This window comes from Tenrec ecaudatus, chromosome 9, assembly GCF_050624435.1.
Source record: "Tenrec ecaudatus isolate mTenEca1 chromosome 9, mTenEca1.hap1, whole genome shotgun sequence".
NCBI lineage: Eukaryota > Metazoa > Chordata > Mammalia > Afrosoricida > Tenrecidae > Tenrec > Tenrec ecaudatus.
The window spans coordinates 108,728,517-108,744,914 of NC_134538.1; the positions used below are offsets into that span (position 1 = coordinate 108,728,517).

At 40.0% G+C, this 16,398-nt stretch overlaps 1 protein-coding gene across 1 annotated transcript in view; it reads right to left on the minus strand.

The window, feature by feature from the left end:
- The window catches only part of CFAP69 (cilia and flagella associated protein 69), a 66,465-nt gene that overhangs the window by 3,907 nt on the left and 46,160 nt on the right, over positions 1–16,398 (minus strand). Inside the window, exons 16-21 of the mRNA XM_075557354.1 lie at positions 15,998–16,116; positions 12,112–12,193; positions 9,557–9,749; positions 7,641–7,778; positions 6,236–6,312; positions 4,004–4,201 (exon numbers count right to left, since the gene is read on the minus strand). Coding sequence (XP_075413469.1) covers positions 4,004–4,201; positions 6,236–6,312; positions 7,641–7,778; positions 9,557–9,749; positions 12,112–12,193; positions 15,998–16,116 — 807 coding nt within the window. The remainder of the gene's footprint in view (positions 1–4,003; positions 4,202–6,235; positions 6,313–7,640; positions 7,779–9,556; positions 9,750–12,111; positions 12,194–15,997; positions 16,117–16,398) is intronic.

Here is a 16,398-nt window from a genome sequence, read left to right on the forward strand (position 1 = left end):
TGTTTTGAAGGAAGCTGTTATTATTTATTTTAATTTGGTTGAAAATTCAGAGCACATTAGTTTCCCAACAACAATTGTACACATTTTGTTTCATGACATCGGTTGTGATCCCCTCAGTGTATCACTAGTCTTCCTACTTCCTCTCTGGCTTCCCCATTTCCATTTGTCCTTCTTGCTTTTCATGCCTTCGAGCACTGTTTGGGGGCATCATGCTTGGTCTTTCTTTGGCTGAAAGAGGAATCCTGGAAGTGGGTTCTGTTCCAGGCGTGGAGGATGTCTAAGGGACCCAGTCTTAAGGGTTCTGCCAACAAGTCTGCTCTTCTTAATACTTGTGAGTTTTGTTCTACATTGATATTTTGCTTCCTTTCTGCCCAAGACCTTCTCTTGTACATTCATCAGACCAATGGTTTCATCTGAAATGGCCATTCACAAGCTTTTACACCGCCAGCGGATATGCACAAACGCAGGATAAAGGGAATTGTCTTTGTGAACTGTTATGCCACGTGCTCTAGATGCCCTCTGAGACCATGGTCCTAAGTTCTCAAGCTCAGGAAGTCAATCCCTCAAAGTGTTTAGTGATGGCTAAACAGTTTTCAAAACTTTACTCTGTTTATGCTCTTCAGTATCCTTAGATACAGTTGAAGCACATTTAAACACATATGTAGAAATATCATCTGCCAAACCTCATGCCTCATGTACTCATGGGTGTATTGCTCTCTTACCTCCTGCCATCTATCTTGAAGCTCCTAGAGTTTTCCAAGATAAAATTTAAGGCCAACTAGGAAAAAGATGAGGGTATTCATTGAATACACCTTAAAGGGCAAAACCCATTTACTAGTTATGTGGCTCAGGAACACCAGTGGCACTATGGGTTAACACACTGGACTGCAATGACAAATTTGGTGGTTCAAACCCACCAGCTGCTCTGCAAGAGAAAGATGAGGCTGTCTGCTCTCATAGAGAATTACAGTCTTGAAAACTTATACAGGGTCACTAGGCATTGGCATCAACTTGATGGTAGTGGGTTTAGTTATATGGTTAAGATTTTAACTGATCTTAATGAACTGTAATGCAAAACTTGTGATTTTAATAACAATACTCATTCGTAGTAAGATTTATTGTTTAACATGACCAACACTTGTGAAAATAGATTATGATGTAGTACATGCTGTTTAAATGACCTAGCTAGCAAATTCATAGTAGAAAGTAAAAGATTCATGCTGACCCTTGATAATAATTTGGGCAATATTATATTGTCAAGCAACTTCTAACTTATGACTGCAGCAAAGCAGGCAACTTGTCAGAACACAGAGTTTGTTATGGTGTCATCTTCAGGGAGGTATCAGCTGGAAACCAGTTTTCAACAGGTATACTTCTCAACTGACTATTCATGACAGCTACAGTCAGAAGACACGGTTGTTGGTTGGTGTACAATGTGTTGTTAAGCTCTAACTATGAATTTAAGAATACCTAAATAAAACTGCTAAAAACCAAATAGGGACAAATCCCTATAACAAACTGACAGCTCATTTTCTGTAAGAACTATCAAGACTGTAAAACTTACCAACAAGGTTGTCTACTTATATCTACTTAAGAGGAACAAGTAAATGGATTTAAATGGCAGGATCCACAAAATAAATACTTTTAAAGAACTGTGTGTCTAATGTGGAGCAGAATTCATGGGTAAATAAAGATAGAATTCATTGTTTAGAAATGGTTTATGTGAAAAGTTCAGGCAGTAGAGAACGCTTTGGAAATAGCTTTAAAGTGCTTTAAATGAACTCTGGTCATACAGTAACATAGGGCAGAAGAGGAGAACCCAAGTTATCTTCATGTCTCTGGACAAGTTAAGGAGCCACTAACTCATTTGCTAAAAAGGTCTATTGTATTCAGTGTTCCATCAGCACCTGCCGGAGGCATTGTCTAAGCAGCTGAAGGCAGAGAGTTGATCTCTGTAATTTATAGAAGCTCAGAGTAGTATCTTGGCACTCAGGTGAGAATGAAACCTACCAATATGCCAATACAAATCTTGTTATCTGAACAATACTGCAGCAGTCTATGAGCGGAGGGTTAGGTAGCTATGCAGGCTGAACTGGTGTGGACAGAAAAGCGGGAGTACACCCACAAGCACATAAAAGTTTGACAGAGGATGGTAATATATGGGTAGTTATCTTTGCTGCAAATATATTAACACACGTGGTGAGACATACCCGAGGTAAAGACATGAATACTTCTCAGGCATAACAGAGTCCTTGAAGGAATGAGTTGCTATAGTGAGAGGTCAGCATCTCAGGGGACAAGTATATTGGCATATTACAATTCACAGAGACCATATTACGATTCACAGTGAGGGGGTCTTACATGCATGTGAATAGTCGCCTAAGGTGGAGTCATGGGCCTCTCTCCCTTTGGAGGAAAGGTTAGTGATGAAAATTGAAAGTTATATAGAAATAGTTTGTCCAATGGACTAATGGATCATGAAAATATCTATCTCCATGATCCTGAGACAAGAAGAACTAGATGGTGTCCAGCTACCACCACCAACTGCTCTGAAAAGGATATTAGCAAAACCTTCATAGAGTGAGAGAAAAGTGCAGGATAAAACGAAAAACCATAAAAGAGGTCAGGTTTACTGATCAGACAGAGACTGGTGGAAACCCAAAGACTATGGCTCTACCCTCGACGTCTGGAACTGAACCACCACTCTGGTCGAGTGACCAGTCATTTCAGAGCCAAAAGGCAGTAGCTACTCAAGGGAAAATTTCAGAAGTTTAGGAAAGGAGGAAATAAAACAGAAAACACAGAGGAAGCGGAATAAGTGATGGTACATTGCGGGCATTGCAACAGATGGGCTGACACAAAATGTGCAGGAACTGTTGGGTGTGAAACTCTGCAAACCTTGACCTAATTCCCAATTAAAAACAGGAAGGAAATGATCATGCCTTGGCTCCGGCACAGCTTGGTCTTCAAAGTGATATCTTCGCCTTGTAACCCTTTAAAGAGGTCTTTTGCTGCAGTTTCTCAAAGCAATATAGTGTTTGATCCTTTGACTTTTGCTTCTATGGGTATTGATGTGGGCCCAAGTAAAATAAAATCTTTGACAACTTACAAAAAGGTAATATGCCTATGGTTGGCATGTTAAGACAGGTTTATCATAGAATGAAGGTAGTGGGTCAATTTTATCTCTAAAGGAGGTTATACATATAGTCAGAGATAGACTTTTTCTGTCAGACAGAATTTGTTAAGTATATATATTTAAATTCTCTGGCAAAAGACCTCTTTAATTATTGAAAACCAGGAGGTCATTTTGAGAACTAAAGTATGCCTGACCCAAGCCGGGGTCCTTTTAATTGCCACATATACATTCAAAAGTTGGACAATGGATAAGGAGCAATGAAGAATAACTGATGCATTTGAATTATGGTTTTGGCAAAGAATATTGAGTGCACCATGGCCTACCAAAGGAAGAAACCAATGTATCTTGGAGGAAGCACAGCCAGAATGCTCTCAGAAGGGAGGCTGGCAGGTATTTTAGGCGCGCTAGCAACCACAGGAGACGGACATATTGCTTGGTACAGTGGAAGGTCAAGAACAAGAGAAAGAGTCTCAATGAGATGGTTGACACAGTGGCTGCAACAAGGGACCCGAGAAGCAACAGGTCAGTGTGCTGGACACAGGAGCTCTAGAGCTGAGGTGGCCCAGCGACCCTCAGGAACACCGTCGTACATTTACACAGGCCGCAGTTCTGGAACGCTGTTTCGTGTTTCAAAAACTAGAAGTGTCTCAGTCATCTCTCTACCTTGTACAAGGGAAGACCATAGACAAAAATTATAATGCAAGAATACAGCAAGCCATACAGTAAAGAGAGGCCTTGAAAGTGTTAAAAAGCCACATACACAAAAACGTAAAAGAATTCTCAGAGAACCAAAACATCTTAGGGATCTTTGAAACTGATTAATACAGTGAAAGGCACATTTGTGATTTGATGGTCTCTGCGGCTTACTTTTGAATAAGCTTTTTGTTCGTTTTGTACATCTTGGCGTGCTTGGCTTTCGATCATCTCACTCTGCAGGGAAACAACCATCTTTCCAATGTTCTCTGATGCTGTTGTAATAGCTTCCAAAATTTTTGCATCTGCGCTAACTGGTCTTAATTTTTCTAATTTTATTTCCTCATAGATTTCATTCCATATTTCTCCAATCTGTTGAGACAAAGTTTATGTTTATAATTAACTGGGAATAAATGACGCAATTTTAGGTAATTCTTTATTGGTGGCCACTCCAAAGTTCGCAGTGAGCTAGCTTCCCCTGACTTCTTGGGGATGAGAACAGATGTTCACATGCAGCACAGGGTGCAATTCAGATTGTTTTCATAATTCTAATGTTAGAATAATAATATTTATTTACTTAAAAAACTTTCTCTTGAGACTTCAAAATCATTTATTTACATATAAAAATATAACCAGTAAGATAAGCAACCCAATATCTTTCAGTTGGTAATTGATTGAGATGTAGAGTAATTATAAATGATATAATACAGCAATATTAATATGCATTCATAACTTATTTTAATAAGTATAACACTGGCAGTTTTGTTACCCAACATTTTGTGTTTAAATGCTCCACATTAAAATCTACTATTACACTACTTTGTACACTAATGACCAGCAGCATACACCAAGTGTTCACCAGTAACACACACCAAGTGGGAGAAACCTGCAATGTTGGCTGTGATGGTGAAGGTCTATGCCAACTTGGCTGGGTCGTGACTTGGAGCTGTTGGGGATGATTTGGGCATTCTCCTTGTGGTGGTCTCATGCCGTCATCCGCCATTTTCACATAACATGGTTTCACATAATGACTGGGTCTTAAGCAGCTACCACATCAATAGGCAAGGACTGTGTGTAAAGATTTAATTCTAGCTCTTAACCTGGCGGCCTAGTAGTTACTCGTTGGGTTGTTAACCACAAGGTCAGCATGTTCAAAGCCACTAGGTGTTCTGAGGGAGAAACACAAGGCTTTCTACTCCTGTTATGGTCTTGGAAACTCAGGAAGTTGTACCCTGTGTATAGAGTCGCTTGGAGTGAGAATTGACTCGATTGCACTGAGTGAGGGAGGGAGTAAACTTAACCTAACTGATTCTGACCCAATAGATGAGGACAAAACTTCTCCCGAGTCTTTCTAAGGCTATCACTCCTTTCTGGAAGCAGAAAGCCTCCGCTTTCTCTCTTGGAGAAGCTGGTGGGTTCAAACTACTATCCTTGCAGTTTGCTGCCCCAAACGTAACCCACGACACCACAGGGGTGCTCTACACATTCTAGTGGCAAGTACTCTCTAAAGGGAAGAAATGACGTATTTAAAATTTGGTTAGGATTTGAATAGCTCTGTAACAATAACATTCACGTTCTCTTATAAACAAATAACCTGGAGAAGTTTTGTCCAATGGAAATAGCCTGATCATAATGGTATACGTCTCCTGAACAGCATCAAATGGAAACTGGATAACAAGACTACATGGTATGTGGATTCATGGACACTGGATAACAAGACTACATGGTATGTGGATTCATGGACACTGGATAACAAGACTACATGGTATGTGGATTCATGGACACTGGATAACAAGACTACATGGTATGTGGATTCATGGACACTGGATAACAAGACTACATGGTATGTGGATTCATGGACACTGGATAACAAGACTACATGGTATGTGGATTCATGGACACTGGATAACAAGACTACATGGTATGTGGATTCATGGACACTGGATAACAAGACTACATGGTATGTGGATTCATGGACACTGGATAACAAGACTACATGGTATGTGGATTCATGGACACTGGATAACAAGACTACATGGTATGTGGATTCATGGAAACTGGATAACAAGACTACATGGTATGTGGATTCATGGACACTGGATAACAAGACTACATGGTATGTGGATTCATGGACACTGGATAACAAGACTACATGGTATGTGGATTCATGGAAACTGGATAACAAGACTACATGGGATGTGGATTCATGGACACTGGATAACAAGACTACATGGTATGTGGATTCATGGACACTGGATAACAAGACTACATGGTATGTGGATTCATGGACACTGGATAACAAGACTACATGGGATGTGGATTACTGCTCACAACAACAGAGCTTTTACATGCCAAGTTTATTTTTTAACATATTAATATGAATGACAAAATTATTAAGGTACTCACTTTAAAATCAAGATATCTATGTATGATACAAAGAGTGACGAAATCTTCAGCGGATAAACCAGGCAAATTTTCAAAATCTAAATAAAGGGTACAAAGAGGGCATTACGCAAACACAGCAAGTGATTCCTAAAACATATATAGCCAACACAACAACCATGCACCCACTTTTGATTCCATCTTCATTTATGAGGAAGCCATCTTTGTGAGCACCTGACTTCCTCCTAAAACAAACCTGTGCTGGGTCATCCCCATCCAGGCACCTGTCTTCCTGTTCTGTGGCCAGACAATTGATTTGAACTTATGGAACTTGAAGACCGGGGAATATTTAAAAAATCATTTTATTGGGGGCTCATACAACTCTTATCACAATACATGCATGCATCAATTGTGTAAAGCACATTTGTACATTCATTGCCCTCATCATTCTCAAAACGTTTGCTCTCCACTTAAGTCCCTGGCATCAGCTCCTCATTTTCCCCCTCCCTCCCTTTTTCCACCCCCCTCATGAACCCTTGATCATTTATAAAGTATTTTGTCATATCTTACACTGTCCGATATCTCCCTTCCCCCACTCTTCTGTTGTCCATCCCCCAGGGAGGAGGTTATATGTAGGTCCTTATAATAGGCTCCCCATTTCTTCTCCACCTTCCCTCCACCCTCCTGGTATCTCCACTTTCACCACTGGTCCTGAAAAGATCATCTGTCCTAGTGCCTATCTGTACCAGTGTACATCCTCTGGTCTAGCTGGATTTGTAAGGTAGAATTGGGATCATGATAGTGGTGGGGGAGGAAGCATTTAAGAACTAGAGGAAAGTTGTATGTTTCCTTGGTGCTACACTGCACCCTGACTGACTCCTCCCCTCCCCGTGCCCCTTCTGGAACTGGGAATTTTTCTGTCCTTTACAGGAGTCAGGGATTAAAAAAACTCAGGTGATTAAACCTCGTACTGAGGATTAATTGTTCAATATTTCTTAACCTGGGTGCACACTGGAATTACCAAAGGGATTCCATGAAAACAATACTAGCGCCCGGGTCCGCCACACAGAGATTCTGGTTGAATTGGTAAGGGGTGCAGCTGGGACAAGCAGTGGGTCATGCATGTAAAAGAACAGAAAAAACCCAACCCGCCAAAGTGATTCTGACTCAGAGCAATGCCCAAGGGCAGAATAGATAGGCCCCCATTGGGTTTCCCGGCAGTACAAGTTTAGGGAATTCAAGTGGCACACCTTGCTCCCATGGAGAGGCTGCTTGGTTTGCCAGCTGAGCGCTTCACCGCTGTGACACCAGGGCATGCTTTAGCACAAAGGGACTTAACGATGTTTGAAAAAAGACATGGCACAGCAAAGTCGATACACATATTCGGCAAAATGAGATGGTCTCGTGAATTTGAAGAGTTACTTCTTACCCAGTTTGCCCAACACAGCATAAATCTTTGCGCGGACATTCTCAGCAACATCCATGACTGCAACTGTTGGGCAGTTGGCAGGCAGTGGCATGACCTTTTGCTCTTCTTGAAAGCTAGTAAGTAGGGGTTTCTTGGTATCTAATCATGGGATATTATGAAACACAGAAGTTTGAATAACAGTAAATAACTGCTTAACTTGGAAATTTTAGTCTGCACAGCATAAAACAGAGAAATACCCCAAAACTCACTGCCATTAAGTCAGTGCTGACTCATGGCAACCCCCTGTAAGTTTCTGAGACTGTAACTGTTCATGGGAGTAGAAAGCCTGGTCTTTCTCCCATGGCGGTTTCGAACTGCTGACCATGAGGATCCGAACCCAATGCTTAACCACTATACCACCAGGGCTGCTATAGAAATACTAGCATAGATTAAAATTGTCGCTTGTACATGGTTACTCTTTAAAAAGTAAGCAGTAAGTTATTTCTCTCCCATGTTATAGAAAAACTGAAAGTTTCCCATTTTATTATTTATTTGTAATATGACAATATTTTAAAAAGTTACTCTTTAACAAGTAAAACTTTGTTGTAAATAAGTTTTCATTTTGAGATGCCGAAATGAAATAATGTCGGTTTTAAATGGTATAGTCTCTGTTGTTTCCCTTACTATATGTTATACAATAACAATTTTTATGATGTGGAATTCAAAACAGTAATAAAAATTAGAAATAAAAATTAAAATGAGGGGAGTTCTTCATTTGAAGTGAAGAATAATAACAGAGTTTTGATGAACTAGGAGTGTTAAAAGGTTTAGCATGATATAATGAATAAAACGTATAGTGTATAAAATGTGTAACATGATAAGAATATATACAAGAATCATCATTTCTCATACTATAAATCTCATTCATTTAGTATCTAGAAATTAAACTTTACGATTTTTCAGCTTATTTTTATTTAGAAAATAATGTATTCTTTCACAGTAAAAACTAATTGTATAAACAAGAGTCAATAAGAACGTACAAGATGCCATTAAATCTGTTTTGAAAGTACTCTATCTTGTCCAAAATTTTACTGGTAAATTAAGCATTACTCAATCTATTCAGAAGAGCAGGTAGCACAAGTGTCTCCTGTGGCAGAGGGAACAGGAAGGCAAATGCCCGGGGACCGGGGCGTGACTATCCTCAGAAGTAGTCTGGAAAAACCCTCCCTGGAGAGAGTCCTCTGGGGTGGGGTGGGGTGGGGTGGGGTGGGGGGTGAGGGCTCTGGGTGTGAAAGCCAGCATTTCTGAAGGGTCACTGGGGTCACTGCCGGGACCCTGCTGTGAAGCCTGCCCCGCAGGAGCGGCCCTTCTTCCTGGAGAGCAGGGGCAGGCACATGGACAGTGCAAGCCACCCAGCTCGGTGGGGCGGCCCGCGTGGGTTTGGAACGGGAGCGTCTTGCCTTTCCGCCCGTGCTCTCTCAGCAGCAGCACCGTGGGACTGCAGCGGGACCAACCTGGGAACTACCGGAGGGGAGCAAAGTGCCCCTCACTGGTGATTTCCCACCCACAGGGGGTGGATGACCAGAGCCTTCACGTTGTTTACCTAGATAGGTTTGTTTGCTGTTTGTAACATTCTTTTGAGACTGCGAATTCTAGTAATAAAAGATCAAGTGAAAAGCGAGGAAGTAACACAAAGAAATTTCTTTAGGAAGTTCTTTTACTTTTTTAAGTTAAAGAATGTAATCATACCATTTCTTAATAATATTTTATAAAATGATGAACTTCTTACTTCCTGTTCTCCTAACCATCGCAGGGCCTTCAAACCCCGTGAAAGAACTTTAGGCAAAGGGGTGGCAACTCTCTACTAATGTCTTTTCAAGTTCTCTTTTGAAATGATCAGCACAATTGCTTCTGCCAACAATTGCAAACACACTTACCGACGATCCTCCCGTTTTTATCGCGTCTGACTCCAAGCTCCCTTTCCTCTCTTCTCCACAACTTGATCAAAAGGCTTGCGGCTGTCTGCTCCTTCTTCCCTCGCCAAGCATTGACGTGAGCCGCAGTCTTGGGATTGTCGCAAAACTCAACCATTATCCCAAGGATTAGATTACAGAATTTTTTGTGGTTCAACTACAGCAAGGAAATAGAAAAGGACAGATGTTTCAAGAAAGACTAAAAAACACACCAACTTTTAAACCAACAGAAAGAGACGCAGTAGCACTGACAATGACTTATGGTCAGCTTGTCAAATGCAGAGTGTAAGCTGGAACAACATTTTGTAAAAGAGCTCCTCGTTGTGATTAGTACATTAGGAAATTAGGAGTACAGAAGGATAAAAAGAAAAAGACTCAATGCAATTCAGAATCACTTATACACAAACGCCATACCCCAAACGTACTAAATTTAGTCAAGTTAGAGGAGGGAGAGTGGTAAAAATAGAGATGTTTTTAGGCACATTGAATAACTCTTTTCCAGACTCTTAATAATTATAAACCTTCATTGAGTTTTATCTTCCTTTCCTTTCCAGAGTAAAAAACAAATGTCAAAGGTCAATTTGATAATAAAAACTTCATTAAAATGTATTTGTAATTCACTAGGTTGGCCCAAGTAATATGAAAAGCAATCTAATAATAATATGTGTAATGAAAGCAATTACTTATATAGCAGGGGAGGGCTTCAAAATATTCATGGAAAAATGGGATTAAAAGATCATGGACTTTTCCCAAAAACTTTCAGAAGCCCCTTATATGTCTCAGGTATTATTCTAACTCCACCCCTCCAACACACACACTGAATCCCCCACCAGCGTGACAGATGATGAACCGCGTGACAGATGATGAACAGCGTGACAGATGATGTACAGCGTGACAGATGATGAACAGCATGACAGATGATGAACAGTGTCACAGATGATGAACAGTGTCACAGATGATGAACCGCGTGACATGATGAAATGTGACAGATGATGAACAGCGTGACAGATGATAAAGTGTCACAGATGATGAACCGCGTGGCAGATGAAGAAATCGAGGGACATGGATGTTAAACAACTTGCACAGTGACAAGTATCGGAGTCGTCAGCCTATCCTCATAACCACTCTACTAGTCGGCCTTTCCCATCCATTTTTTTCATCCCTTTTCATCAAAGAAATGTGAATAGAAAAGAAGAGCAGTGAAAAGGGGAGAAATACTTTTGAGGTCTTTTACCCCTCATAAATATATTACTATAAGATTTATAAAATTAACATAGTCATGTTTAATATATGTCCCCACTCCCAAGTCTTTAAGGAAAAGAGCTGTACCAGGAAGGTGTGCCATGTTAATTCTGTAACTTTGGGAATTACTTGACGGACACCACGGACCTCTGAACAAAGGGAAACTGAGTCAGAGGTACACGGGCAGCTGCATCACCTTGTCCCACAGCGTACATATTCCTTTAGACTGTGTTCGCTTTCCTGAACTTTCCAAGGGCTTCCAGCTACGACTCAGGCCTGTCTGTCAAGATGAATTGCCATTGTGACGGTCACTTTTTATGGAGATGCTCTGCTGGCAGTTGCTCTCTCGTCCTTAGTGTCAACACGCTTTCTTTCAAGCAGTGAAGGGACACAGATAACCTTAGTACCTCTGCCTGCTATTGGTTCTTCTGTCATTAAAAATCGCACAGGGCGGTATTCACTGGCAGTGACAGGGCTAGAACTCTAGCGGAGACTCTCCAGAGTTTTCCTGGAACTTTCCCTCTCACATGGTGACTGAGCCCTGCTCAGGACTGAGGCCAGCCGGGGTTACTTTGAAGACTAAGGAGGGTCTGTGACATTTACGTCAGCTATTAGATCAAACTCCATTTACTTCACCCCTGCTCGTCTTAGGAAGCGATGGGCCATGACACTTGCTGCCAGCAAGTCAGCAGTTCGAAACCGCCAGCCATCCCTCAGGAGAAAGGTGGAGGTCTACTCCTGTAAAGGTCGACAGCCTCAGAGACCCACAGGAGCAGCTTGCCCTGTCCCACAGGGTGGCTCTGTGTTGGAACCAACTCCGGGACAGTGAGGATGATACCCTAGACTTCTGACCTCCGAAGGACACACCATTCTCCAAAGATACTTGGCTTTGTGCTTTAGGCTAATGTAGTTCTTAACTTCTAAAAGTGGAGGGGGAAAGTAGGAGTTATTAATAAATGAGCATGAATTTTGATATAGTCTGTCACCTTACAAACGATTAAAAGGTTGACTGGGGACAAAGGGGAAGGGGAGAGGGAATCTGCTGAGCTGTGTTTGAGAGCATTGAATTAAATAAAGTGATTTTTAAAGGAGGGGAATTTTGAGAACCTTTGATATATTAATAGATATTATGAAACTTCAGGGGACAGTTTAAAGCAATACATTTGAACATGATTGGAGGGTACAGTTATTTATAGACTAGCTATCGGTGGAATTCAGTGCATAAAAGGTTAATAAAAATCTGTCTTTTGTCTTACTGTTGCTATGAACATACTTACTGCCAATAAATCCAAAAGGAGAAAAATACCTTCTTTTTCAAGAAAGTAATCTTCAGAGGGGTAACACCCCAAAATGCAGCACCTTAAATAAACAGAAAGTTATTATTTTTTTCTTTTAAAATTATTTTATTGGGGGCTCGTACAACTCTATCAGAATCCATCCATCCATTGTGTCAAGCACATTTGTACATTTGTTGTCATCATCATTCTCAAAACATTTGCTTTCTACTTGAGCCCTTGGTATCAGCTCATTTTTCCCACTCCCTCCCCGCCCACCCCCTCATGAACCCTTGATAACTTATAAATTATTATTATTTTGCCATGTATTACACGGTCTGATGTCTCCCCTCACCCACTTTTCTGTGATCTATTCCCCAGGGAGGGGATTATATGTAGATCCTTGTAATTGGTCCCCCCCCTTCTACTCCACCTTCCCCCTACCCTCCTGGTATGGCCACTCTCATTGTTGGTCCTGAGGGGTTTATCTGTCCTGGATTCCCTGTGTTTCCGGTTCTTAGCTGTACAGGAAACTATTTCTTTAACAAAAATTTACTGTTCAGCTCAATACTCAAGAGTTTTCTATCAAGATTTTTTTCAAAGAAAGTAGCTAATAGTTGTAAGTAAAAAACAACAACAACAGGACTTTGAAGAAATCTAATTTCAACTTTTTACCAGTGTCAACGAATACTTTTTAATATTACCCTATATTTTTCCTCCACATGCATGCATGATTTTTATCTCTCATGATATTTCTACTCTGACTGCTCTACGGGCAGTGTAGCATTCTGTTGTACACAGGATTTCTAGGGGCTGGAACCGACTCAGCAGCACATAACAATAACAACCGCAACAATGATTTATTCAAGGTGTATCTGCTTATTCCCTCGAGTGGTGTTGGGTACCTCAAGCACGGGTGTTTCTCGCCTAAATCTCATGCTTACAGTTGGTATTATTTGCTAAAGTGTTGGTTGCCTTGGGTTTGCGCAGCTCACATGGCGCGAAGGACTGAAGTAGCAAAGAGACGTGCCTGGGATCACCACTGATCTCCTTTCTCTAAACATGACTTTCACGTGAAATTAGAGACCCCAGTCTTTGCTGCCCGCCTTGTGATGATGATAATGGTGGTGGTGGTCGGGGTTGGGATGTGAGGTGGGCTGAGTTGTATCCCACACAAGTTATGCTGGAGTTCTAAGCCCTGCGCTTGTGAATGTCACCTTGTTTGGGAAAATACAATTTTTCTTTGCAGATGTTCTCCATTAACTCCATCACCCCAGAGGAGGAAGGGTCCTAGTCCCTTCCTAATAGTGTCTCACAGAAAGGGAGAAGACAGGCAACCACAGGGAGAAGTCAGATGCCAAGTGATGATGGAGGTGGGAGTATCTGTAAGTGGCAAAAGAAGGCCAAGTATTGTCAGCAAACCATTAGAAATTAGGAGGCACGGGACAGTTTCTCTCCCGATTATCCATCAGTAGAGAGAGGATAAATTGGGAAGTTTTCATGCAATGAGATATTAGTGATTAAATCAAACCAACTACTGCTATCTTCAAAGCCTGGGAGAATCTTCTCATGTGAAATTAAAACAGTTAAAACACAAAAGAACACATCAACATGATGTCAACCCCTCGAAAACAGGCCAAAATAACCCATGGTTCTAGAAATCAAGATCATGGTTCTCTGTGAGGAAGACGAGGAGAGTCAGGGGACGGGGAGGATTTCTGATAGACTATTCTAAATCTTGATGAGGATGGTGGTTGGAAAGGTATTTTTTGAGATAATATATTTATCATTTATATATGTTTCTGCATGTATACTAAATTTCAATAAAATTCAAAACTAAGACAGTATATACATTAAAAATTTAAAAATCGGGAAGATGCATTTAAAAAAATCCAAAGTCAACCATATGGATGTAAGTGACAAACCTGGCCTAATCATACTTAGGAGTGACAGGAAAAATAATTATGCATTTATTTGGATAAAAATGAGATGTAAAATAGATGATATTTTAGAGTTGTTTTAATATGTTAATAAAATAGTAATTCTAAATACCCTAGTATAGTTATATATGAAGGGACTTTAAACAGTTCATTAACTTTTTAAATTAAAAATGGAATTAAAAGATAATGGAATTTCTCCCCCAATGTTTTGAAGCCCTTTCATATCTATAAGTAAATCATAAGATCTATTAGAGGAATTACCTGCTCTCTAGTAGGAATTCCATAAAGCTATTGATTCACTGTAAGTACTGTAGACACAGAATTATTTACTTTTCATTGATTTATTTGCTACTTCTACTTTATCTCCTGTCCAATAGAATTTGAAATTGTGTGTAATAAAACCATGTAAATAAATAGAGTCACTGGCTCAGACTCGACTTGTTGGCTATGAGTTTGAATTTTTGAAATAAAACTAATAGCTTAATAATTTTTATCTTTGTCCACTGTGGTGGTGTAGTTACTACTCCCCCTGGTGGTGTGGTAGTTACTACTCATGGGGCTGCAATCTACACGGCTGGTGGTTCAAATCCACCAGCAGCTCCATGGGACAAAGACTGGGTTTTCTACTCCTGCAAACACTCAGAGTTTCAAAAACCCAAAGCCAGGTCGCTCTGAATCATCATTGACTCGAAGACAGTAAGAAGGGATTAGGAAACCTCAAGCTATCAACTATAATAACCTCTGAACCCAATATATTGCTAATAGTAGAGGAGACACTTACCACATCTCTGATTATTTTTCTATACTTAACATGGCACTTTGGTTGCTTAGAGTTTACTGAAACTATCTTCTATTCTGTATAGTAATAAATGAAATAGAACATTAACCTAATTGTCTATGTGTATTTGAATGAGAGCAGTTCAGCGCTCTGTATAAACAGAAATTCAGCAGTAGTGAAATCTAGCTTCCTGCTCTGGTGGAAAGTAATATTAATCAGAGGGAATGATTATATTTGGCCATCATAGATTCCACCCAGACAGAACAATGGTGGTATGTTAAATTTTAATAATATCAGAAATGCAAGAATTTTTCTCCAAATTTGTTCTATTAATACTTAAGAAAAGCAGTATTTCTCCACCCACCTGCCCCCTTAAAACACAAGAGAAGAAAGCAAATATCCACAGCCATCAAGTTGCTTTGACTCATAACAACCCTATAAAGGCTTCTGAATCTCACTGTTTATGGGAGCACACAGTCTCATCTTTGTCCCACAGAGAGGCTGGTAGGTTTGAACTACCAACCTGGTAGTGTTTAGCAGCCTATCACCTATCCCACAGCACCACTAGGATCCCTCGGCAATACTAAAGAGAGTCGGATATAAAACTGATTAGAGGATAACCTTCCAGCACAGTGGGTTATGTGTTGGGCTGCTAATCCAAGGTCAGCAGTTCAAAGCCACCATCTGCACTGGGGGAGAAAGGCGAGGCTTTTTACTCATATAAAGATTTACAGTCTTGGAAACCCACAGGGGCAGTTTTATTGTGCCCTATAGTGTTGCTATGAATTGGAATGGTCTCGATGGCAGCGAGTATTGATTAGAAAATACCTAATCCATGTTTTCAATTCCTTGAAGAGAAAACGAAAGAACTCAGCAGTGTTTAAAAGCAAAAAGAACAATACCAACAGTAGATGCTAGATCAGGTTAAAGTAAGGGGTTTAAATCACAAAAACAAGAATTAAGTTTAGACACAAAGATAGTTTTGAATTTGATAGAAAAAAAAACCCAAAAAACTTTCCAAAGGATATTAATGTCATTTTTGTACTATCTAAAAGAAAATAACACAGAGAACCATCTTCCTGGCATGTTTTGAGTAGAGAAAATTGGCCTTCATAGCTACAGAGGTATTTTTTTGTAAGATTATATCTGACTTGGTTACATTAATACTCACCAAATGCTGTCCAATGTACTAAAAAGAAGTACATTATAGCCTAATCCACTGTGTAACTTCTTGGGGTCTGTTCTCATTATATGGAGAATTATATTTACTCCTTCAGTTCCAAAAGTTTCCTGTTTAAGAATTTCATTTAAAATTAGTTATTGAAATAATAAGATCATTAGATTTGTAAGTCCCCAATAAAATGATTAATTAAAGAAAAAGAAATAAATAAGTAGTCCCTTTCTTTGCCCTTCACTTTTCTCCTAAAGCTGGTTTTTTTTTTTTTTTACCAAATTTACCAAAAATATATAATATTATCAGGGAAGCAAAAATTCTCATGAATTTAAGAAAAAGAACTATTGTACAACTAATCATTTTATGAGAGAGTACCAATCAACAATTAATGTCCTTCA